The sequence below is a fragment of the Lagenorhynchus albirostris genome, chromosome 14 (assembly GCF_949774975.1).
Source record: "Lagenorhynchus albirostris chromosome 14, mLagAlb1.1, whole genome shotgun sequence".
Taxonomy (NCBI): Eukaryota; Metazoa; Chordata; class Mammalia; order Artiodactyla; family Delphinidae; genus Lagenorhynchus; species Lagenorhynchus albirostris.
Genome location: NC_083108.1, coordinates 23,723,435 through 23,749,454, shown reverse-complemented (window position 1 = coordinate 23,749,454; position 26,020 = coordinate 23,723,435). Strand labels below are relative to the sequence as shown.

General features: G+C 50.2%; 1 protein-coding gene across 3 annotated transcripts in view; it reads right to left on the bottom strand.

Annotated features, from left to right (window-relative positions):
• MYO5B (myosin VB) overlaps positions 1-26,020 on the bottom strand; it is a 387,764-nt gene that overhangs the window by 31,532 nt on the left and 330,212 nt on the right. For all 3 annotated transcript variants that reach the window (XM_060121183.1, XM_060121181.1, XM_060121182.1), the window contains 8 exons: positions 25,750-25,906; positions 23,652-23,891; positions 17,603-17,836; positions 9,355-9,439; positions 8,491-8,639; positions 7,309-7,428; positions 5,446-5,586; positions 1,692-1,757 (listed from right to left, as the gene is read on the bottom strand). In XM_060121183.1, the coding sequence (XP_059977166.1) occupies positions 1,692-1,757; positions 5,446-5,586; positions 7,309-7,428; positions 8,491-8,639; positions 9,355-9,439; positions 17,603-17,836; positions 23,652-23,891; positions 25,750-25,906 (1,192 nt within the window). The remainder of the gene's footprint in view (positions 1-1,691; positions 1,758-5,445; positions 5,587-7,308; positions 7,429-8,490; positions 8,640-9,354; positions 9,440-17,602; positions 17,837-23,651; positions 23,892-25,749; positions 25,907-26,020) is intronic.

Below are 26,020 nucleotides of genomic sequence, written 5' to 3'. Positions count from 1 at the left end.
GCCTAACAAGATCCCGTGTTCCTTTCCTTCCTCTGGGGCTAAGCCTCCCTCAGGAAAGGAAGCTGAAGGATGGTGTACAGAAAGCCCTGTAACAGGCATTTATCCCAGCAAGAGACTCCCCTGCCCCTGGGAAGGTGTTAAACCTTTTAAGTATCACATGAGAAAGTAAGTCTAATCAATAATTCAAAAGAGAAAAACCTACCTAGCACCCCCTTCTTATACCATTAGTGTGGCCCTAGTTGTTCAAAAAGCTGTGGGAATGACTCAGGGCTGTTCTGAGCAATATGGCTGTTACCAGAGTTATCTGCAGTCCTGTAAGTGGGACCAGGCTTGAGTGGCCCTGGCAGACTGGATAAATTCCCAACTCCCAAGTCTCTGGGAAAGAGGACAGGGGAGGGGGAATGCCCCATCTAACGCCCCTTTTCTGTACCTCCCGCCCACCCCCGCCCACACGCCGCATCGCTGCAGAAAACGCAGGCCCGCTTGTCCTCAGCCCTTCCACCCTCCACCTGGCCACCTCCTGCTGGACACGCTGGGAGAGCCCTCGGCCTCACATATCTCCATCCTGGTCTGGATTGTTTTTCAAGTGAGTCCGCTCCACTGGCACATTTTACTCTAGCTGAAAGTGTATCAGGCAGGTAAGATACATGTGACATAATAAGAAATATATATTTGGTCTCTGGCTCTGGTTCCTGGAAGAGCTTCTTAAACTCTTGTAACCTCCTAGTGTTAGAGGTGAGAGGAACATCTTCTGTTGTATTTGGTCTTAGCCCCTGGTTCCTGGCACAGAGCTCCTAAACCCTTGGAATTTCCTGAGTGATGAGGTGAGGGAAATGTCTTCTGTTATTCATCATAAGCCCCTTTCAACCACGCTGGAGTTGATGCTGAGGTAACTCTCGGAGGATGGGGGCTTCCAGAGGACCCAAGCCTGGGGTTAGAGCCCTGCAGCCTTCAGCCCACCCATCGACCTTAGGAAAGGGGAGGAGGAGGGCAGGAGATGGAGTTAAACACCAACGGCCAATGATTTAACCCCATCATGCCTGTGTTAACGGAACCTCCACAAACCTCTCAGGGACAGGGTTTGGGAGCTTCCGGTTGATGAACACGTGCAGGTGTCTGGAGAGGGCTGGACACTCCGAGTCCCCTCCCACACGCGTCACACCCCTTCCATCTGGCCTTTCCTGAGTTGTACCCTTCACAGTAAACCAGTAATAGTAAGTAAAATGCTTTCCTGAGTTCTGTGAACCGTTCTAACAAATTATCAAACGTGAGGAGGGGGGCATGGGAACTCATGATCGTAGCAGAGTCCTGGGGACCCACCGATGTGACTGGCATCTGAAGAGGGGGCAGTCCTGTGGGGCTGAGCCCCTAACCAGCAGGGTCTGTGTTAACCCTCGGAAGTTTGTGCCACAGTTGAATTTAATTGTAGGACTCCTAGTTGGTGTCCACAGAGAACTGGAGAATTGCTTGATGTGGAAAACTCATACATTTTGTCTCAGGGGTGTTTGGAGTAAATACAAATTTTCCTTCACTTCAAAGATGAAGAAACTCAAGTGCGGGAAGGGGAAACTGTGGGCTTACGGCTCCACTTACGCGTAGACGGAAGCTCAGGACTGGACTTGCCGTTGCCCAGCACCATCATCTGTCCTCCGTAGGGTGAGTTAAGGAAGCTTGTCTTCCAAGAATCTTACCTTCAGACTATTGTAGGCTAGATCTGCATCCTGGTCCACATCTAAGTCACTGCTTGGCCGTTCCGCCTGCATGGATGAAGAGGCAAGGAGGTGAGCACGGGCTGCAAGGCAGCTGTTCCACAGGACGATTTCCCACCATGGTCAGGACGAGCTTGTTTTGCCCTTGCTTGTGCCTGGCACTCCCACCCTCTGTATGTCCGCCTCCTTCCTGCCAAGATGCAGCTCACTACCTCAGGCCACCACGGAGCTCCCTCCTGCCTGCCCACATCCCCTACGTAACTTTATTCACACGATCTTCACAAGCACCTACAGGTTGAACACAAATAACACTGCGTTATGGGTTGAGCCATGTCCCCAAAAAGATACACCGAAGTCCTAAGCCCTGGTACCTGTGAATGTCACCCAGTTTGGAAATAGGGCCTTTGCAGATATAATCAAGTCAAGATGAGGGCATTAGGATGGTCCCTTGTCTGACGTGACTGGCGTTCTTAGAGGAAGGGGAGAAGACACGCACACAGGGAAGACTCCCCCACCCCGCCACGTGAACTGAAGATGGAGGCAGAGCTTGGAGTCACGCAGCTGCAGGTCGAGGAATGCCAAGGGCCGCCAGCAGCCCAGACACTCAAAGAGAGGCATGGAGCAGATCCTCCCCAAAAGCCTTTAGGAGAGCATGGCCCTGTTGACACCTTAACTGTTGGCTCCTGGTCTCCAGAACTATGAGAGGATAAAGTTATGTTGTTTTAAGCCATCTAGTACCATCTAGTTCATGGTACTTGTTTCAGTAGTCCTAGGAAACCAGCACTGTTAGACTTGTGTGCGTATTAGGAAGGTTAACATATAATAATGATGTACTTATTATGAGGTTTAAGAGCCCCTCTTCGGTTTTTTTTGGCGGGGGGCGGGGAAGTGTGTGTGTGCACATGTGTATTGTTTTCCCAACTAGGTCACTCTAGGCGCCTTGTGGAGAAGCCTGCTTCCCCTGTGTGGCTCTACAATAGGCAGTGTGACAGCTGGCCCGCCACGGAGCACCGTGAATGCTGTCTGGCTTCACAGCTCCACAGCGGGCGGGTGTGGACAGCAACAACGGGAGCACCAGCCCGTTAGGACTCAGCTGGGCCGATGACTCCTCTCACTGTTCAGCAGCTACTGGACTTGACCTTGACCTGTCCAATGAGAAGGGGTAGAAACACCTTCACAGATGGTTAACCGCTAGGCGTGATTTCAAGTAGTGAGTGATAGCCCCTGAATAAGATGGGTTTCTGGAGCTAAAACCTGACAGTGCTTAATCAGATATCCACAGTGCTAGCAACCTGAAGTCCAGCTGTGGCTGGATTAGGTGGGTCCCAGGCTTGGAGATTGGGGCTGGATCTGAGCAGCCCTTTCCAGGTCAAGGCCTGCGACGCTGGCTGCACCGTTTCCAGTCTGCAACCTGGGAAAGCGACGCTCCAGGCTACCAGTCTCTGCGTCGTCTCCCACTATCCCCAGTGGTAGGGGATGTGACTGCTCAGGGCCAGCTCATGACCCGCCGGCCTGGGGAGAGGCCTGCACCTGTGTTCTATGTAGCATGGGCTTGCCGCACGACCATGGATTATTGTTAAGTGCGTTAGGTTCTTGGAAAATGGAGACCATCTATCCAAATCTGAGGAGCTGTACTAGGGTGGACCAGCAGTTATGTTTCTAAGTGGACAGCCCACTGGAATCCCCCTGATAGCCATGGTGACTTTGCCAGGCCCGGGGAAAGGGAGCCAGCTGGATGGGAAGTCAAACACATGGATGGGCTGTCCCAGAGGCCCCACCTCATGGCAGGCTTGGTGCCCCCCTCACTGACAGGCTCCCTACGGACCTCCCTGTCATCCCTCATCCAGAGCCTGGCCTCTCTCTATAGCCAAGACCTGGGCCATATCACTCCAGACCAAAGACCTAGGTGGCTCAGAGTTTCTCTTGGGACCCAGGGCAGATCCAAGAACAGGATCTCTGAAAGCTCAGTTTCAGGGTTTCTGCAGAGGGATTCCATACTCTGCCTTTCTTAGCAAACTCTGGCAGAAACAAGGTCATTCTTCCTAAACAGAGATCCTCGATGCACGTTACAGGGCTGTGAGCCAAGCCCGCGGTTCTAACTTTTGCTCAGTGATTATTTTTTAATGAAAGATATACCCCTTTTTATCTGGTTTCGAGACAAGCAGAAGTCCTAAAGCCAAGATTCCAAAATTATTTGGCATTTCTGCAGCGGGGAGCCTGGCGAGTGAGCCTTCAGGGACAGCTGGGCGGCCAGGAACTTTCACGTCAGGCATTGTCTGACGTCTGTGCAGCTTTTCATCTATTTGATTTGTGCTTGCCTGTCAGGGCAGATTCTCTTCTAATTGAATGAGTCATTTATAAACCTAATCCTTTCACCCTCCATTCTGAATCTAATCCACCTGAAAGATTTAAATCTATCAGCAAGATTTACCTCCCCACTTACTGCTCAGGAAAAACCCCAAGAATTTACCAGTAATACCGATCAACATCTGTATCACATTTGATTGGAAAGGGAAGTCAGGTGTTACAAAAGGAGAAAGCGTGTAGGGGTGGGGTGGGGGTAGGGCTGAGGATGCAGGGAGGGGGTCGAACCCCGCAAGGGGCAACTCAAGCCTGAGAACAGACCCAAGGCCTTTCACAAACCCACAGTGAGGTCAGCTAATGATGTGATCCATGTCTGAAACGGCCTCATATCCCATTAGAAGCGGTCCTCATAGCAAGTGGAGGACCACTCGCTCTCTATTCCTACAGCACCAACCTGTTTGTACTCAACCTGGCATTTATTTGAGCGCTACCAATGTGATTTTTTATTCTTCACCCGTGTTATGTCTGGTCCTCCTGACCTAGATTACACATTCCTCGAATTTATAATCTAGTCAATGGGGGGATTTCTCCTCTGTTTGTATCTCCCTCATTTAATAAACACTTTGAACACCTACTGTGAGTCTGGCACCAGCACAGTGCTGAGCGCAGCATAGGTGCCCAATGGGTCCTTGGGATGGAGTGATACATCTGGGGACACTAAGGTTTCAAAAAATATCTTTTCAAGACCCAAGATACTGATGATAATTTAGATTGAGGCGAGGCTGCAGTCCTGCGTGACTGCAAACTTGGTCTGCCCCTGACCCAATGGGACTAAACTCAAGTCCACACCAGATTCCAGGTACAAACAGGCATCGATTTTCTCTAAGATTTGACTTTCGCCTATATAGTCGACCCTTGGATCACATGGGTTTGAACTCACAGGTCCACTTATTCGTGCATTTTTTTCAATAGTAAACACTACAGCACTACACAATCTGTGATTGGTTGAATCCTCAGATGCAGAACCAGGGCCGACTATACGTCACAGGTGAGCTTTCAACTGTGCAGAGGGTTGGGCGTCCCTAGCCCGAGTTGTTCGAAGGTCAACTGTGTTTATACTCTAATTACGCCCTGGTTCTCTTTGCAAGTGGGTGACAATGACACAGGCTCCCTGCTGGCTTCACCACTGGAAATCCTTTACCCTGAAGGTACTGGGGAAGCTGACTCCTGTCCGACTGGCGTGGTGTGGGCACTTGCAGAGAAGATTCAATACGCCATCAAGACAAGATGACGCTCTTCCCTGAAACCCAGCCCCAGCACGACCTCTCGTGGTCACACCTGACCCCGTGAGCCCTGGCAGGAGTGAGCTGGGTCATTCTGACGCCAGCACCCTCAGGGTGCGGCCCTGCGGGCTCGCAGCTCCTTCACGCACCGGGATTTTCTTGCTGTCCTGCTGTTCTTTCTTCTCCAGTTGCACCTGCAGTTTCTTCCTCTCCTGCTCAAGCTCTCGCACCCTCTTCTGCAGCTTCAGGAAGACTGTCAGGTCCATGGCCGCCTTCTCCAGGCCAATTTCCTTCCGAGGAAGACAGGGAGCAGGAAGAAGAGGTTTTAATAGCACAGATGCCTTAGGAGCGCACGGCACCCCCCGGGTCAGCTGTCTCCGTCGGCCGTCTGTCCTCCCTCTCCCTCCCAAACATCAATCCACGCCTCTGAGACAAAGCCAATGCCAACCAACTATCATTCTCATATTAAAGTTGGTGCTCCAGGCTCATTTTCTGTCTACGTAACATCTGAGTCTCAGCCACTTATATTCCTCCTGTGTGAGCCACCCAAGATGACCAATCATATACTCTAGGAACAAATGGATAAGGACACAGCCTTTTTATTTGGAAGTTAAAAAAGAGCTCATTTCTGGAAAATGGTCTCACACAGAGAAGTTGTAAAACTCAGGATATAATGCTTCCTGATGAAGGATCAACGTGCTTACTAATCACCGTTAAATGTGCTGTCGAATACCACTGACTGCACCTTGAATCAAGATCAATGCTTGCTCTGCCAGGGAACCCGTTTATCCAACAGATCCTGCAGCATCAATTTCCCAGTAGATTTCTTCCTTCAGATTCATGCCTGGGTCTGCCCTCCAGGGTCTGTCACGTGTGGGTGTGCATGGACAAATGTGTATCGGCACAAGCATATCCACATGGATCTTAAAAGTACATGTTTGTACATAAGGGACAACATAATGTGGTTCAGCCAGCACTTAATGAATGCTGCTCTGGCCAATCCCAAGAACCAGGCTCAGCTTCCCGGAAGACCATAAATCCACTGATGGAAGTGCTTATGCCTGCTAAATGCTTACTAAGTACATACAGCAGGCAGCAAACCACACCAAACTGTGCAGCAGACAGACCTTTACCTGGAGGACCTCCTTTTCTATCCTTCCACCCTTTACTCCATCACTCGCCATCTCTCACCATCCTTCACTTTCCTTTACAGCACTTAACGGTACTCGCAATTGTATTATAAGCTTCTTCCATCAACTGATTAGTGTCTAACTCTCCATCAGACAAGCTCCATGAGGGCAGGGACCTTCTCTGGCTCGATCACCTGTTTCTCCAGTACCCGCCAGCAGCGCCTGGCACAAGGATGCGATCAAAGCACATTCGTTTTTATAACCGTCCCTCTTCCACATCTATCTTCATGTGCTTCACACGGTTTTACGTGCTTGTGATTTTCTGCTTTTCAAATGCCAGAGGAAAAACTGTGTGTCTATGTACCTTTAATAAAATTACACACAGACTATAAAGACCGCTGTGTGACTCTAAGAGGCTATTACCGACAAAGATACATTTCGTTCAGCAAATATCTGTTGTTTCAAATATTTGTTGCTGTCCTCTGAGTTTTAGCCAGCTTTCGAAGTCAGGAAGGGAAATTTTCTTGTTGATATTACTATATGTGCTGTGATACTAAATGGGGATGATAAATTATATCCCTTTTAATGACTCAGCTGTTCCAGCTATCTCACCTCTCTGCAACAGGTCCTCAGTTTTGCAAGAGGAATCAGGGATCTTCCTTTATGGAGAGTGGGAACAATAATGTATTGCCTTGCACAGTAAATATTAACTCCAGAGAACCGTCTATAAGTCCGCCGCAGTTCGAGTGACCCTGCTGTCAGGAATGAGCCCAGGGAACTGTGGTCCCAGAAACAGAACAGCGCTGGTGGGGGAAGCTCCACACAGGTCACAGACCCGCCCACTGGAGCACAGACAAAGAGCCAAGAGCCTGTCTTACTCACCTCCACCTGTTGGAGGGCATCTTCTGCGTCTCCGACCTCAGATGTCGAGATGGAGGGGTAATTAGAGTCAGATTCTAAGCTACTCTGGTTTGATGGGTTCCGCCTGTGGCCTGGGGTTTGCTGTTTAGGGAGAAACATGTGAAAACACATAATGAACTAATGTTAACAAGAACTATTATTTTTCAAATAACAGTAGATTCTAGAATTGGACTTTTGCCTCCTTTGTCAACAAGAATAGGTACCACTGTTTCTTGGAACGACGGCTAAGCAACAAAATGACACTTGGAAGAGAACACAGCTCTACAGCGGGTCTGTGCTCCCTGTAAATGAAATGCAAACCCCTAACATTGGGCCAATTTCTCTGAAAAGTCCTGGGGAAAAGACCCTTCACCCCCAAACGGCCTGAAGTACACAGACAGTCCTGTCACCGCCTCCCTCTTGAAGAGAACACTGCACACCGGCCCCTCAAGGCCCCTGCTTCAACCTGCACTCCACCAATTCTGTTTCTGAAAATAGTAAGCATATTAGAAATAGAGCTTATCATCTATACTGTTCACTTAAAAATGACTCTTTTCCCCCCTTGCATCTGATTGGGCGCTGAGAGTAAAAACTGATCTCGGTAGGAAAATTTTAGATTTCTATATATGTTCCTACTCAGCTTCTCTTCCTGGTTCCTATACAATTAACTTATTCAGTCTCGTTTGAATACGCCTTTTTGGAGGGAATAGTTACATGGGGTAAAAGAGAATGACAAATTGTGAAACGTGAAAACGTTCCCCTGTATCTGCGTGGCATCGAGGGTTAGGAGAAGCCGTCAGACCCTTGCAGGCCCCCCCGCAGCTTGTGCTCCCCACGCCATTCCTGTTTCCACACAGGGATTCTCCCAGAGTAGGAAACAAGAAAGAGAACACATTTACGTGGGTGGAATTTTCCTTCAAGTCCTAACCAAGATCTTCATAAGACCCCAAAGTTGGGAAAGGAGCTGCCCTTGGGAAGGACTCACTGCCCAGCTATATGCTCGTTTGAGATCTACCCGCGGGAGGGGTGAGAACTGACACGGGGAGGCGACACTGTTCGTGCAGCACCGATCACCGGGCATTGCTGTGCCAGACGGCACTGCAGGGGCAGCGGCGCGAGAACAAGGGCTGCGAAGCCGGTGGGCGGGAGGACTGCCCTCCTTGCCTTTATGATGGTCATCTCGTCCCGGAGGTTGTCGTATCTCTGCTCCAGCCGGGAATATTCCTTCACGAGGTTCTGGTACCGGGAGCGTTCCTCCTCCAGCTCCTTCTTCATCAGGAGGTTTTCCTCGACGGAGGTCTGGGCAAGTTCATCTGGAAAGCAAGTGCACGGAGCTGCACGTCTGCTTGGCATGGCTTCCCCTCGAGCGTGACCACTCGTGCCTGCCGACTAAACTCTTGTTAAAAGGCTGCCCACAACAAGCTCAGGACACAGATACTTGGCGAGTTTATTCAGCGACCTCACCCTCTGCAGGCCCCTAGGGGCTGGGGAGAGAAGCCGGCTGCACGCACGACAACTCGCTCGGCTAACATGCCAGACTCTCTCTTACAACAACTGTCATAGCAACCGCTGGCAGCAATGCTGGAAGAACCCAGGTTCTGTTCCAGAGTTTCTTCCTTATTCCTGGTCTTTCAGGTTCTTGTGCAGAGAGATTAAAGGAGATGTGAGGAGATATGGCCGCAGGTTAGGTGGGGGGAAGGAGGGAAGGCAAAAAGGTAACATGGGTGGGCTTTTCTCCTACCAAAACTTCTGATTCGTATCAGTGGAAAGAAACAATTTTTAAAGGGAAATTTAAAACAGTTAAAGACCATGCTGGGTGAGTCTGTGCGCTCAGGTGATTAAAACTCCTGAAACCAAATGTCGCGGGATCTTAAAGATCACCCTTCTTTTTCATCTCTCTCCTGATGAAACCCTTTCCCCACTGCAGCATCCGGACTAACTACACGCCTCGTAGAAATCTTTGGGGGAAAATTCGTGTGGAAAAGAACTTAAAATCCAAAATGAAAAGTCCTGCCCTCTGGTACCTACCTTTAGATTGGCACAGGATTTGGTTGTTAAGCTGTGCCTTCTCATCTTTCAGGAGGGCATTTTCTTGCTCCAGGTCTGCAACTCGCTGAAAGAGAGAGCAGGGGGAAGAATATTTGCCTGGGAAGCCGGGCAGAGGAAAGGCTCCTTTTGTGAGGTCTGAACTTCAGCTGGTTAAGTTTAAATGCTCTTTTTACTAAAGAAAATTGAATCGGCCAAAGCTGCTTTCATTTGGGGATTAAAATTGTACACTGAAAGAAAAACCCCATTAGAACAAGGCAGATGGGTTTACCACTGTTTGTGGTTTTGCAATGCCCACAGAAACCTCATGAAAAGTCTACGCCAAGGTCATATGCTGTGTTCAGGATCTTACATGATAACTGGCCTTCTTGTATTTAGTTCCGTGTCTTGGTAAATTCTGAGCTCGCATGTTTGAGTCTCAGGAAAGCCTAAAGCTCACAATGAAGAATTACCCCTGGTCTTCACCCGCCCCTGCCCATGTGTGTCTCACTGGACCCGCACAGCTCAGATGCTGGGGAAGGGAAGGAGCCTTGCTATTGACTTTCAACTAGAGGATGTGAATTATGTTCAGTGAAGCTGCTGTTTTCCTAAGCACAGTACCCTGTGCTAGGTGTGGCAAAAGACAAAAAAATGAGTGTAAGACAGGCTCCCAGGTTTGGTCTGAGTGATAAGCGTAAACAACCTTGCTCCCTTTGGTTGAAGAAGTCGGTTCTGGCTCTGTGGTACATTTTATGACCTACTGGGGAGAGGCTTCTTCCCAGCCTGGGTAGAAGGAGCCTCAAAATGCCATCCTCAGTACAATAACAGAACACGTGATGACCAGCCTGTTCAGAGTAGCTGAGACTAGATGGTGACCTACCAGAATTGCTACCTAGGAGACTGTGGCATGGAATCCAGGGGGAGAGAGGATCACACAGATCCCAGAGGACCCACCTGCACTCCCTTGAAATGCTGCTAGACCCCGTGGCAGGAAAAGCAGGAAAGGAGGCCCCAGGGATGCTGGCTAAAGGGCAGAAGCCTTGGAGAGGTTTGAATTCCAACTAGTTATGTTTCAATGCCATCTTCCCTTCCTCCTGGCTTTAAAGAGGTGGGTTAAGAGAACTGCTCCCCCCAAGCCCCAGCATCACGTAGAAAGGGTCAGGAGAGAACCGCAACGAGGCTGGAGTCCAGGACTGAGGTCTGCTGTTCTCCCCTTCGGAATTCAGATGGCAGTGGCTCCACTTAGGTGCCTTGGCCCCTCTGGGGAGCTGCTGACAGTCTGCAGGCGGCGTGCTCTCTAAGGATCCTTACAGAGAAGAGCAGACACACAGTACTGGCAGAGGCTTGCAAAAGGTCCAAGCCATTTGTTAACCGTCCATTAACATGACCCAACTCCTTCAAACTTCAAGGAGGTTTCAATCTCCTTCAAAATGTGGCTCAAAACTACCTTCCAGGACACTGTCCCATCCTGGCAACGGGACACTGCAGCTCCTTTGCAATCTCAGTTCAGATGGACTCAGTTTCCCTCGTCAGCTCATCTGCGGATGTGCTGCTGAGAGTTACAGGAACGAGACTCTGACTAGTGAGGGCAATACTGACACTACTCTAGGTCGAGAACCGCTGGCATTACGTCTTTATGTTCAGCAGACCCGTTCCCACCAAGTAGATTATTACCCCCTTCATGGTCAGGAGCTCTCTCTATGGAGGATCAGGCAAAGGACCATGCTCTGCCCCCCCACAGGATATCAAATGAGATAAGGCTGGTAAATATGTATACACTCATGTGACTAATTATACCAAACTGTTATCTTCGTCGACAATTTATTTTTTATTATAATGAACACAACTGATGTTTCGTGTCCACAGAGAGCAAACCTGACTTGGTGGTGAGGGCAAAGTATAAAAGAAAAAGCATCGGGATGGACGCTGTTTTATCCTCAAAGGCTCCCACTTGCGAAGCCTAGTTCTGGCCCAGGGGGTGACACAGGGCAAGGCTGTCACTCATCCATCACACACTTCCTGATGCGCTTCTCTGTACCAGGAGCCCTGCCAGGGGCTAGGGGATGCAAATGAACAAGACTCAAGGTAGCTGCCCACAGAGAGGGCCCAGCCTAGCAGGGCTGAGGAACAGGTGGGTAACAGTGAGAAAACAGGTAAGGGCCATAGCAGGTTTCCGTAAAGCAGGGTTTCTCAGCCTTGGTGCTACGGCCCTGCCCCCTGGCAGACATGCGCCTGCTCAGCCTGGACCAGAGGCCTCAGCAGGACCCAGGGGCCACGTTCCAGGCTGTCACATCATCAGCACCCGGCCCGACGCGGGCACCTAACGCTTGTTGAACGAACGAATTGCCCTGCAGATCCAGTTAAGGAGCCCAAGCTTTCCTCATGCAAAAATCAGGACTCCTTTAAAGGGTTTTTTGTTTTTTTAAATGTGTTTATAGTTGACTGAAACATCTAGAAGACATGAGCTTGTTTAATCAAATAATTCAATGCGGCTCAGGAGGCCAGGAAAAAGCACTCTTTAAATTCATCTAATTTGCTGTTATTGGACGCAGTTCACCACCCAATGACCTCCCGTGTGCCTTTAAATTAGCTTGGCAAATACTCAAAACAGCTTTCCCCTTTCTAGGTGTACAAGTAAAGTCAAACTGAAAACGACCAACAGAAGAAACCACGTGGTGTGAACCTCTGCAACAAAAAGCCCACCCAGGGTGCAGCCAGAGTGAAGCTCCACCTGGTGCCACAGTCAGGAGGGCAGGACTCCAGTCCCCCTCGGAGAAGCAAGACTGCAACCCCTGAACCAGTGGACCAGGGTGAGTGGCTGCTCAGATCAGGCTGTGAGGTAACCAGACCCTCCATGGAACTAGGCCTTCCATTCCCTAAACCACCTTCTGTATACACGGGCAGCTCACAGAGCAGGTGGGCACCTGAGACGGCTTCCAGGATCACTCAGTGCTCATGACTGTCCTCTGAGCATCCTCCAGGCCGGCAACGTCCCTCTGAAGTGGAGCGTGTCGTCTGCCCAGTAGAGGGCGCATGCCACCACCACGAGGCTGGACCTGAAACCTCCATTCCTCCGAATGCAGGCGAAGATCATGAAGCTTCATCGCAACCACCTGTGATCTAAAATCTCGGCCAAGACTCCAGCTGGCGGGGCAGCCACGGTTGCGAGCGTGTACCCACTAAAATCTGTTGTGCGGGCGCCTCATTTCTTTCCTCCGTCTCCCTCCAAGGCTTTGGTTCCAAAAGACAGGCCTCTGATGAACTCAGCTGTGTTATTCTAAGCCATTCATCAAAGTGGCATTGGGGAGCTTTGCTTTTCTTCCTGCCTGAGCAGTTCTGGAGGTAGGCGCACAGCAGGAGGGATGGGCCCCATCTCAGCTCCACATCCCAGGCGGGGGCAGAGAGCGCTCCCCCAATCACACTTCCCCAGGTGCTGGCCATCCCCAGTCTCCCCAACCAGCTAGCATATGGAGAGTTTGTTGGCCGCTGTTGTGGTGGGTGACAAACTTCTGCAGCCAAATGGCCTTCCTTTTGTTGTCAGGGACGCAGGCTGCAGGGGGAGACGCTAACACAGAATCAGGCAGGTGTGTCCCCTCAGGTGATAAATAGCACCTTCGCCAGCTGTGAGGGCTCATTAAACATCATTCAGCAGCTCCTTTTTTTTTTTTTTTTTTTTGGTGGAGGGGTCTTTTAACTCTTGCAAGGCAATATTTTTGGGAGTGTTTCTTACCTCTAAAAGGTGATTGGGGACAGATCATCAGAACCAACACTGGTGTAAATCAGGCTAGTTTAGTCCCTGGTAAGTTAAATGAAACAAATGGCTCAGCTAAGTAACTGCCTTTACTAGTGATAATGTTTGGGGATACAATGTAGCTCTGGGCTTTTGGTTTTGTTTTGACTTAGTTTTTTCAAGTTGGGTTCTTGCACTGTAAAAAGAGCCAAATGCAAGTCTTCTAGTAGAAAACCACAGCTGGCTGTGGCCCTGAGCAGACCGGGTCCAGCTCGTAACCACTAGGCAACCCTGCATCCTGACAGGTCAGAAGGCTGACACATGAAGGACAGCGATGTCGAAGCCTGGAGCAGGCCTCAAACACCTGGTTCCGACAGCAGAGTTCCAGGAAGGCGTTCGGGGCGGGAGGGACCTGGTGTGTGCTGCAGGGACCAAGTGCACCAGACAGACTTGCTCATCTCTCTGGAGGGTTCACGGCCAATGTTGCCTTCAAGGTCAGAAGATCCTTCCTGATGTGATCTCACCACCTTCCTACCCTTCTCCTTGCTCTGTCCACCTCAGCCCGATGGCCTCCTTGTTGGTCCTTGAACCCACCCAGCCTACTCCCACCGCAGGGCTGACGCACCTGCTGTGACATTTGTCACCTGTTCCCTAGAAGTCCCCATGGCTCACTCCTCACCTCACTCAGGTATCTTCTCAGCGGGAGTCTGAATGAAACACACCTGCCCTGGCCCCAAAGGTTCCCCTCTATCCCTTTACTCTGCTTTATTTCTCTTTATTGCACATGAGGGATAATTTGTATTTGATTCCCATCTGTATACTCTCCAATAACCCCCAAATATTTACACTCCCTAAGAATGAGAAGGACTTTTTTTTTTTTTTTTTTTGCGGTACGCGGGCCTCTCACTGTTGTGGCCTCTCCCGTTGCGGAGCACAGGCTCCGGACGCGCAGGCTCAGCGGCCATGGCTCACGGGCCCAGCCGCCCCGTGGCATGTGGGATCCTCCCAGACCGGGGCACGAACTCGTGTCCCCTGCATCGGCAGGCGGACTCTCAACCACTGTGCCACCAGGGAAGCCCAAGAGAAGGACTTTTAAAATTGCTTCCTTTTGCACCAGTGTGCAGAACAGTGCCTAACAAATACACTCAATAAATAACTACTGAATAAACGAAGGGCTGTGAGCTTCCATGATTTCTGCGGTGAGATAACGTCCTTCCATGAGACGCATGGGGTCCTCTTTCTAACAACCATCAGCCTCCTTATGAACCATGAAGCCCGCTGACAGCACAACTCTGAGTCTTAATGGGCCAAAGAAGTCCTGTTCTGTATCATTGGGGGGGAAGGCTCAAAACATTCCACTGTGAGAACGCCCGTACCCCCAAAGGCAGATCTTTTTACTTCTATTTGGAAAAACACAAAACCTTTACACTGGAATTATCCAAGGTAACTATCCGCTGGCGGTTCGGTGGCCGATGACACAATACAACACAGAACCCCAACTGCACCAGCCTGAACGCTCGAGGCCTGCGGGGCTCACCGGTGTCAAGGACCCTCGCTCAGAGCCAGGGACCTAGCTGTGGGCTGCTCTTTCTTACCCACCCACAGCCCTGCTCTGAGCCAGGCCGTGCTGGCCTCACCAGCAGAGCAGATTCTGGATAATGAGCCATTGCCTCTGTGTCAAGGGCAGCCCTGGGACTCACGTCTCTTTCATCAGGGATAGGAAACAGCACAGCTGCACAGTCCGTCAGCGCAGGGATCACTGATAGCTTTAAGAAGGAACAAAATACACATCCCACAGCTAAAAGGAAAGGAGGCTCCAGGCCGAGGTGCAGACCACTCTGGGGAGAGGCCCCAACAAGGACACCTTTAACAGAACGACTGTCAGCTAACTTCTGCAGCTGATGGGGGTGGGTCATGCCCAGGCTCTGCCCCCAGGGAGGCCTGGCCTCCCACAGTCCAAGGCAGCATGGCCACGTGGCCTGACAATGAGAATGCCGTCAGAAGCGGGGAGCCCCGAGTTTACCGGGTTGCCAGTGCCAATACAACATTTGCTGACAGAAATATCAAATCCATTAATTACACACCTACCAGCAGGCAGCTCCCTCCCTGCTTCGCCCACCTCATCGATCTTGTTCAGCAAGGAGCAGGCTGCTGGACAAGCCCGAGAAGAAACCAACTGTCTGATTATTCAGCGTTTGTTAAGACTGGACGTGGTACCTTTGATAAATATTAAACCCAGACTCGGCAGAGAAGAACCAGAGGGGGAAAAAGCCAGCCCCTACCTGCCCTACCCCACAGCCACCAGAATAAACGTTTGGAAGACCTTAGAGAAAGAGAAAAATTTGCTTCCACTTTTTCTCCTCCTGGAAAAAGATGGACATCGCACTTAATCATTTCACGCCAGTTTCTTAAGTTACCAGCTTGGGACTTGCTTATATTTGGGGTCAGGGAAGGTGCTTTCCTCGTTCCGCCTCTGTGCCTGCTATTCCCTTTTTGGCAGTGTCCTTGAATTTTTCTTTTTTCTTGCCAGGACCAAGCTCTCATTGTATTGATATTTAAGACCCAGGTCCAGACTTCAATAGTAACAATTTTTACAAAGGAGAGGAGGAGGCAGCCCGCTTCCTTATTTGGCTCATGGGATATTATAAACCCTTAGGCTCCCCGGACGGAGACGTGGATACTTTAAAAGTACTCTGAGTCCCCAAATCACAGTGCCCCAGGGGAGGCAGAGAAGGAGCCTAGGGAGTCCGTGAGTCAAGTGCCCGCTGTGGAGGTGGAGACCGCAGACCCCGGTTTTGTGATCTGCTGGGTTAACAGACTTCCCAGCATCTCATGTAACCAGCACCCATGTGCAGGGAACCTGCTTTTCTTTTTCTCCCAGGGTCACCAATCTCAAGAGTTTCCAGTTCTGATCTTGGCCTCTTCTCTCTGCCTGTGGATTTCACCATCTTGTCTCTTATTCCCATACAAGGGTTCCTGTCTATCTGTTATCAAGGATCCATGAACAACAAGTTTGGAATTCCACACTTTATAGGTTACAGGCTTGTAGCTACATTGTAACGGGGGTTTCCTTAAGCATGTGCTTTACCCCGAAGAATGAAGTCCACTCCAGGCGTGGTGGGTGAGCTGGCAGGTTTATCTGGGCAACAGGCTGCAGGGTGGCCTCTTTTGTGCCAGGCTGCCTGCACCGGTAAGTCCTATGTCTCAATTTCCTCGTCACCTAATCCCCGTGTGGATCCCCCTTCTGACTCTGGGAAACCCCCTGGGATCTGGGGAAAGCAGTGGCTGACGGTGGGGAAGTTCTGCCCAGGACAGGAAGTGACGTAGGCAAGCCCAGCAGGAGCTGGCTCCGCAGGTGGATGGCAGCCCCCCTATTTCCCGGTTGTGCCCGAGGGCTCAGCCCAGGAGAAAGTAACTGGGCACAGGAAGAGAGAGGCACTACAGAGCAGGGTTGAGGGAGGTTCTTTTTCCTTCTAGAAACCATCAAATACCATCTCATGGAGCTGACTAGCTGCAAGTAGAAGGGGCCTAAAAAATGATCTAAACCAACCTTTCTTCTTCTTCTTTTCTTTTTTTTTTTTTTAAACAGATGAGGGAACTAAGGCCAGTGAGACTTCCTGCATGCACTTGGTAATGGCAATGCAGGGAAGAGAATCTGGAAACTCCTGTGTCTACCTCAGGATGCTTTCTGTGGCAGCACTCAGCTTGCCCCAGTTTTTAAACACTGAAAATTGTTATTTCAATGTTAGGAACACTGAGTCCTTCCCTCTTAGATTCTTAACCCATCGTGACTCTCCAGTGATGGACAGGAACTAAATAAGTGGGCAGTGGGCCATCTTCCCTGTGGCCTGTGGGTTGCCATAAAGATGGGGGAGAGAAGCAGCGTCCTGAGACCGTGGAAGGCTCCGCAGGGGCACGTGGGACTTCCCTGGTTTGAACAGCTATCTTGGCAGTGGAGAAGGGAATCTCTGTATCCTGACATTTGAGATGGGAGAGTGGGGTCCAATCCCATTTTATGGGGTGGAAAGAAAACCTACAGAGCACACCAACCAGAGATTAGTCAACACTTAAACTTAAGGCAAATTCCCCAAAGCACTATGATTATGGGTAGGGATGCCTAGAGGTTGCCCCTAGTCCCTGCAGGCAACATTAAGAAGAAAGGCCACTACCTCTGTACCGTCTCTCCTGCCAACAGGAACTCGGACTGCAGAGCGGACTCAGTGGCTAGTTCTAGACTATAAGGAACATGCCCAAAGGCACATGTGTGTAACCTTTCAGGGGATGCCATCATGTCCAGGTAATGGCAGAAACTCAATCAGCACTTGCCAGGCGAATGGACACGTGCTTGTGTGGGTTCCCCCAAAGCAGTGGCACTTTACATCTGAACGCAGAGGGACGGTCAGTCTTGGGCACAAGCCCCAGTGAAGTCCATGCCAGTGTAACAGCTGGAAGAAGAAACCACTTCGGAGGGGCGCTCTGTTAGCCAGCCACCACCCAGCTGCCCCTCTGGCCCCGACATACCTTTCTCAGCTCGTCCTTCTCCCGGGTGTGGGCGTCCTCCAGGACCTTACGCTCCGAGTGGGCCCTCTGCAGTTCTGTCCGCAGGCTCTCGACCTCCTCCTGCAGCTGCGGGCTGCTGTCCCCACCCTGGCTCTGCTGGTAGCAGGCCAGCTCCTCCTTCAGCTTCTCTACCTCCGTGGCGTGTGTGGAGGTGATGGCTGACAGCTGCTCCGACAGCATCTTGAACTCTTTGTTCTGGGAGAGCACCAGCAAACAGGGAGGGAGGAAACAGAGGTGGAGAGCAAGGTTAGTGGGACAGGAACAAACATGAAGGCAATTAAAAAAGGGACTTCCAAGGTGGAATTAAACCTCACAATCACCGAACGCTTGAGTGCTTTCTTGGCATCTCCCTAACAAAACTCTACTGTGAACCTAGGAGAAATAAAGGAAAAGAAAAAACACCAGCACTGACATTCAAGGAGTGTTTAGGAGCTGTGACAGAGCTGGAAGCTGGCCGACAGTGGTTAGCCTTCTGTGTCCGGCTGGAGAGATCTCACGCCCGGTTTTTAAGTTGCAGGAACAATGTTTTTGGCTTCTTGGAACTGCAGCCTTTGCTTTTCAGGATTCCCTGCTCCTTCACGCTGGGCCCTCCTGTCCTTGGACTCACTGGCACAAAGAGCTGCAACCTAATCGCTGGCTCTGAGACAAAGGACCTCTTCAGCATCCCCTCTTCCAAGGAGGTCCTCCATGGGGCCTAGGGATCCCTCCCACCACCTGTCAGCTTATCCTGTAAGACTCTGACTCCAGAAACGGATGCCCTGGCAGAACCCGTTCCTGCCGACGAGGTACCCAATCATGTACCCACTCAAGCAATAGGTAAGTGAGAAGCATTCTCCCGGGTGCCTGGCAGAGGTACGGAGGGGGGACTCGGAGGCAGACTGTGGATGAGCTCACACAGAGGAAGCCCTGAGGACCCAGGGCCAGTGTCAAGTGCTAGTGTAAACATGGGCAGGAAGTGGTGCTGCAGTTGAGCATATCAGCTCAAAGTGGTTAGCAGGGAAAGTGCAGTGGAAGAAGCAGGGTTCTCCCAGTAACCAAGCAAGCAAGCAACAGCCAGTGACAATTCTTCATTGCTGTTCTCTGCAGGAGCTCCAAGTAGAACAGAGCTATTGGCTAAACTACCAACAAGCTGGGGCGTCAGGAACCAATGACTAATTCACACCAGCAGGGAAGCTTCATGGGAAGCAGCGAGGGGCGGCCGAAGAACAGCTGTGGGACCCAGCACAACACCATGAATGCCGTGGGACCTTAAGGCTGAGACCCACTGTTGGTGTCCAAGCGGTACATTTCCCTCATTGATACAGCACAGAAAGATCCTCCCACAGTCTGTGGAAACCTCCCAGTTATTACCTGACATGCCCTCATGTCTGGTCTGACAGTCAGCCTTGCTCTAAGTAACCACAAATAAGAAATCCAATTAGGCAGCATCTGTTTAAAAACCCCAGTGCCATCTGCACTGCCCACCCAGGTCTGGGTCTCCCAGGAAGCTGAAGAGTCCCTGCACAAGGGGGGTGGGGTTCAGGGAGGGAACACGTGTTGGACTAGCCACCTTGACTTTGTTCTGCTCTGGGCGGGAAGCGAGGTTCCTCCAGGTGCTGCAGCCTGGGTCAGATCCCCGGAAACGTGGGAAGGAGGACGGGGCTGCGGGGGCCTCTAGATGGAGCAGGTGTGGGGTGTGGAGAGGTACACAAAGTGATGGCGACATCCTGCTATGGGCAGTGATGACACCCCAGGACCCTCATGCAAAGATAACATGTCTAGGAGGCCAGCTCTTTGCTTTCATTGACACGCACGCTGAGGCGGGGCTCTGGGAAGTTGGGGAGTTAAGAGACTGGACCCAGACAGACCTGTGCTCAGACCGCAGCTCTATCCTGATCAGCTGCGAACGTGTGGTCAGGTCATTCCTCCTCCCTGTGCCTGGCTTCCTCATGTGTGAAAGACAGATAACTGTAACTCCTTCCTCACAGGGTTTTATCAAGGCTCAGGGAGATTAAGGGCTTCCCTGGGGCCCGGCACCAGGGGCACAGTTAGTGCTTGATAAAGGGCAGCTTCTTCATCATTCAGTTCTCTAGGGACCCCCTGGGAGAGATGCTACGAACTCTTTGCCGGCCGCCTGGGGAGTGGGTGGGAGATTCCTAACAGCGGCACATTTCCTGTTCCGGAGGCATGGTTTTAGAAAGGAGGACCCCAGAAGGGCCCAGCAGTTTCCTGCCTCATCCTCATGCCATGGAACCCATGGCCGTGCAGCCAAGCCTGGCACAGGGAGTGGTGAGGGGCACTTGCCCCTCACAGACCCCGGAAACCCTCCCTGTGACGGCAGGCCAGGCTCCCTGGAGCTGCCTTTGTCAGTGTGACTCGAGACCCGGCCAGCTCTGTCCTCCAGCGAGGGCCTTTTCCTAACAGCAGCGGGCTGGGGATTTCCATATGGACCCCTGTTCTCCTCGAGCTCCCCAGACATCCCGAGAGGATGCTTACTCTGCACCACTGCTCAAGGGCACTGTACTACATGATTCACATCTATTAACTCATTCTCTAGTCACAAAAATCCTATGTAGTAAGGCTGATTAATATCTCCATTTCACAGTTGAGAAAACTGAGGCACAGAGGACATAAAACTGTAACTTGTCACATACGATATTTCAAATGTACATGGATGAAAAATAAAATATTAACTAATGTTTACCGAGTGTGTACTAAGTACACTGAATCAAACTGATTGAAAAGGTTACTGACTTGTAAATAAGTTCATCTGTCCCTTTTTTTTTTAAGTTTCCACATGTAAGTGATATCATATGATATTTGTCTTAGAAATAGAGTCACAAATGTAGAAAACAAACTTATGTTTACCAGGGGGGAAAGAGGGGAAGGGGAAGTTGGGAGATTGGGATTGACACATACACACTACTGTATATAAAATAGAAAACTAATAAGAACTACTGTATAGCACGGGGATCTCTACTGGATACTCTGTAATGACCTATGTGGGAAAAGAATCTAAAAAAGAGTGGATATGTGTGTATGTATAACTTATCCACTTTACTGTATATCTGAAACAAACACAACACTGTAAATCAACTACACTCCAATAAAAAATTTTTTAAAAATAGGAAAAAAAAGAATCTTAATATGTTGTAAAATAAATGAATAAATAAATAAACAAATAAATAAATAGAGGTTACTGACTGAATCCATACGTTTGCATCATATTTTCATATATCAAATAAAATATATTTAAATATAGCCTTATACTCGTAAAGGTATAAGGAACTTGACCCTCATTGTAAAAATATTGTTAGCTCAACTGGCCTTCTCACTCTCCACGCTGTGCTTGAAAAAAGCCAGATGGATAGAGCCAAGTTCATAGGTTACATCATTTTGGCTGAAAAGTGTCACACCACAGGCCTACACCAGGAACACTGCAAGAAATCATCCCAGGAACTGTCACTGAACTTACTGCTGAAGGATACTGTGAAGGATGTGGTTTATTACATCAGATTCTGAAAACCCACAGGATACCTGTCTCAGCACCACGGACAGCTCCAAACCCTCCTCAACTCTTTCAACAGCTCTCAAGGGATCCTGTTCCCTTCTTTCTGTTTGCTTGGGAGCTTCGTGCTAAACTTGCATCTTGTCTCTTCAGTTGGGTGCACAAAACCTTAAACATGAATTTGGGGCACTAACCTTACCCTGCTTTTATCTTTCAGTTTCCTCCTTTGCTGACTTCTTGGCAGTGGGGATACTTTTTAAAAAAAGCTTCCCCTCGTGATTCTTCATTGCAGTCTGGAGCTGGAAACCACTTTATTAGCCACTTTATGGCATCAGTGAATTTTTGAGCTAGAAGTTAGAGATCTTAGGCCAATTGTCTCTGAGGAACTCAAGGCCTAATCAGAGATTCGGCCATAAGCCCAAACTGTCAGCTCTGGTTGCAGGTATAACTGAGACAGAACTCAAACCTCCATCCAGCTGGGACTTTGTCCACCACACCTCATGCTGCTCTGACAAATACTCTGGGATGCCTTCGCCTATGTTGTTCCTGGCACACGTGTATCCTTTCCTCCTGGCTAAGAACCCTGCGTGTCAGGGGAGCAGCTGCCTGAGCTGTCTCCAGCCATAAAGAAAGAACAGAAACCCATTCATTTACAAAGGCCAGCCCTGCCTGCTAAGAGACTGCAATAAAACAAGTCCTGGTGCCACGGATTACGCTGCTGACTCCTCTCGTGACACAGCACCACACGTGCTCTTTGACACTGGGTCACACACCCCACTGTCCAAGGACGACGCTGTCTATGAGAATGAACCCCAAACAAAGCTAAGGGTCTTCCTTGTTCTGAGGAATTCTCACATGTCTGAAGAATCCCGTAATATGCAGATATCCTAAAATTTGGTTGGAGGCAGCAGAACATTCTTTGGAACCAAACTGCCAAGTTTCAATCCTAGCCATGCTACTTACTAGCTGTGCGGCCTTGCGGGCTACTTAACCTCTCTGTGCCTGTTTAAAATGGGAATAATGTTAAATCTCATAGGGTTGTGGTAAGGATCAAATGAGTTGACACATGAGAACAGCGCCTAGCACACAGTCAGGCAACATGGGGAGGGACACAAGAAAGCAAGATCTAACCCACCCCCTCCTGCCTCTTCTCCTTACCCTCTGCACACAGGGTAACACCTGCCACTACTCACAGATGTTTGCCAAGCAGGAAGCTGAAGGCAAAAAGCTCTTTAAAAATAGGCCTTTTAAATCTGCTTCTCTTTGATGTTCCAGCACATGGAGTATAAAATACCAGATTTATTCTTAACCTCTCAAGTCAACTTGAGAAATCAGCAATGCCAATGCAGGGCCCTATGGCTGGAACCTAGGGCCGAGGCGGTAGGGCAGTACATGGGGCTCCTGGCAGGGTGCAGCAGTGCCAACAAAATCTGCTTGTCCTTCTGACTATACCTTGCTCAGAAGGTTAATTGGCACAATGTCTTTCCTGGCCAGTCATCAACAGCCATAATAATAATAATAATAATGGCAATGATAATAGTAATACAACCCTAGGTCCTCCTTGTGATTGTGTTTTCCAAATGGCTGATCCCAGAGTACAGACCTTTTCCTATCCACTCCTGATGCTCTGGGTAGATATGTCTTCCTCCCTGACCTGACCTATCACTGTAGGCCAACCAGGGCCAGGTATGCATTGAGTGTCCTCCACCCTGCACTGAGCTTTCTGTCTTGCTTCCCCACTAGGGAGCCAAGCCAAAGAAGACACCTGTAGAACTCACATAGAGACAGACACCCAGGGCCACAATTTCTTCTCCAGAAGCCGTCTTTTGCAAGAACAGAAAGGCAGGAACATCTAACCACTTTTGGGCTCCTGTTTAGGGCAGCTGGTTTAGGTGTAAAATGGCTCATTTATTTTCTTGCCCTATTGGGATCATGAGAAGCTTAAAAAAGTGCCTAGCATAGAATAGGTACAACAAAACCAGTGACTGCCAAAGCCCTGCCTGGTGGCCCGACTCCAACTGTCTTCCTCCACACCACATACCACACGCCTTCAGCATGTTTCCCCCCCCCCTTCCTTTGCTCCATCTTCTTCTTTCCTTTCTCAGGAGGCACCTGAAACCCTCCAGGGCATTGCAAGAGCCTGGGCCTGAGGCCATTAATACCCTACACGAGCAAGGTACCAGTGAGCCTGCTTTCAACTCTGGAAACCCATCTTAAGCCACGACACAGGAAAGGACCGACACTTTAGTGACATTTGGGGTTAAAAACACCAGCATCACCCTCGTTATGGCTGCGGGATCAGAAGACCTGGGCTGGAGTGCTGGTTCTGGCACTTTCTAATTCTGTGACCTTGGCCAAGTGCTTGATGCCCCCGATCCACAATTTGCTTGTCTGTAAAATGGCCTCACGAAGTCTTGTGGGGATCAAATGAGAGCTCCCTGGGGAAGCCATGGGTCTCTCTCAAACATGCCCGTGGAGTCTCCCCACAGCCCCACCCCCTGGGTGGGAGCTCAAGACACCAACCTGGTCGTCGATCTTCCGCTGCAGCTGGACCACCTTGTTCTCCATGCCCACGTTGAGGCGTTTTAGGTGCTCTGCTGAGCGGGCCTCAATCTTGAGGGCCTTCAGCTCCCGCTTGGCCTTGAGCCTCCGGAAGCCGCACTGGATGACAATGGCTGCGCCCCGAAGCCGTTGGAAGCACCTGCGAGCCAGCCAGCTCCGCACGTGCTTCTGGATGATGGTGGCCTTGTGCTCCCTGAGGACCTGGCAGGGGACAAGCACACACCTGGTGGGTTTGCACTGCAGGACGGGAGGAAGGGGCTCATGTACTGCTCTGGGGAGAGAGCCAAGGTCAGCGAGAGACAGCCTCCCTATGGCTTAGGGCTCTGGTGGCCATTTATTTTATGAACAACTTGTAACTAAGTTGGCAGCCTGTGTACCTACAGGAAATGAGCTGTCAAACTCTCCTTTCTAGTTTTTTAACTTTTTATTGGTTAGGAAACCACAGTCTAAAAACCTCAAAGTTGGAGGGGCTTAAACATTATCCAGCTGATAAGGCCCCCGTTCAACAGATGTGGATCCCCTCCTGGTGACGGTGAGCGGGAGAGATGAAGTGACACTGTCGAGTGAGGTTGCTGAGTGGGTTAAATGGCTTACAGTTACAAACTTGGCTTGCAATTCACTGTTTGTGCTTTTTTCCTACCCAGTTAGAAAACCACTCAGAAAATTAAAGCAGCATCAGTGTTCTCACGCTAATGCCCTGCAAATAAATATTTGTGGAATGAATAAATAAACATGTTGAAAGACTAACATGCCCAGTATCACAGCTCTGAGATGAGCTGGGTTCAAACCCTAGTGCCTCCGAAATGCCACCTGTCCCATCCACGGTGACACCACACAGATGGCACCAATCTCCCAGGAATATTCACAGAAGCTTTTCCCACGGGCCTGGGGGTGCTCCATCTGGTGCCTAACCACGTTTGCTTTTTCATTATCAATGTAACACTTTATAGTTTGATTACTGAGAAAATCACACCTTCTCTGATCATACATGAGGTAGATGTTCATTTTAGGAAAACAAAAGACCATTCTAGACATTTCGTTCCAACCCATCTTTCATCTTAGCATTGAGCTTCAGTTACGTGGGGGTGATCTGGTGGATGGGGTGTGTCCTGACTTGGGGCTACCTAACTGGGTCTTTCAGCTTCATTGGATAATGGCCCGGCAGGGAGGAGGTCAGGGTCCTTCTCCTGACCTCACCTCACTGGGCTTCAGGCTGCTAATCAGATAAATGGAGGAGCTAGCCTGATGACTCCCAATACTTCCCCCTTCTCTCACCTCTGTGTGAGCCCCAGATAGGTCACCAGACTCTGCCATGGGCTGACCGAGTGCCCTTGGGCAGGTGAGTCAGCTGCTCCAAGCATCTCACAGCTGTTGAAGGGGTACAATGATACGCACCCTTCCTACCTGTGATACTTAATATGTGTCAACTTGACTGGCCACGGGATGCTCAGGTTAAAGACTGTTTCTGGGTGTGTCTGCGAGGATGTTTCCAGAGAGAGAAGTATTTGAGCCGGTGGGCTCAGTGAAGAGGACTGCCCTCCCCTGTGTAGTGGGCATCGTGCCATCCACGGTGGGACTAAATAGAACAAAAGGTGGAGGAAGGAGGAATTCGCCTTCTTCCTGCCTCACTGTTGAGCTGGGACATTTCGTCTCATCTTCTCCTGCCCTCAGACTGGATGTGTACCATCAGCTCCCTTGTCCTGAGGCCTTCAGACTTGGGCTGAATTACACCCCTGACTTTCCTGGGTGTCCAGCTTGTAGACAGCAGGTGGGGGGACTGCTCAGCCTCCATGACTGCACGAGCCACTTCCTCATAATAAACACACACACACACACACACACACAGAGATACACGCATCTCCTATCCGTTCTGTTTCTCTGGAGAACTTTTGAGACACTACACCTCATGAGACTTTGGTTAGGATTCAGTGAGAGCAGACTTGTGAAATTACTTAGAAAAAAGTTAGAAGCGCCCAAGAAACATTTATGTTGGTGCCAACCCATTTGCTGCTGCTTAGTTCTGAGTTTACAGCCTGAGTCCCTCAGGGTGGCTACACACCTGTTGGTAGATTCTCCGTACAAACATGCCCCGAGCGAAGGCCTGGATGACGACGGTGGCCCTGCGGACCCTCTGGTAGGCCTGGTGAGCCCTCCGCATGCGGTACTGCTTCTGGAGCACCACGGCCGCCCGGGTCCTCCGCAGATGCTCGGCCAGCCTGGGGAGGGAGAGAGTGGTGGGCCAGACTGACGGAGGCCTCTGGGTCACTCTTGAATGCGAGCCCCTCCCCCCCGGCCCTGCCTGGACACCACAAGGGCAAGCCAACCCTCAT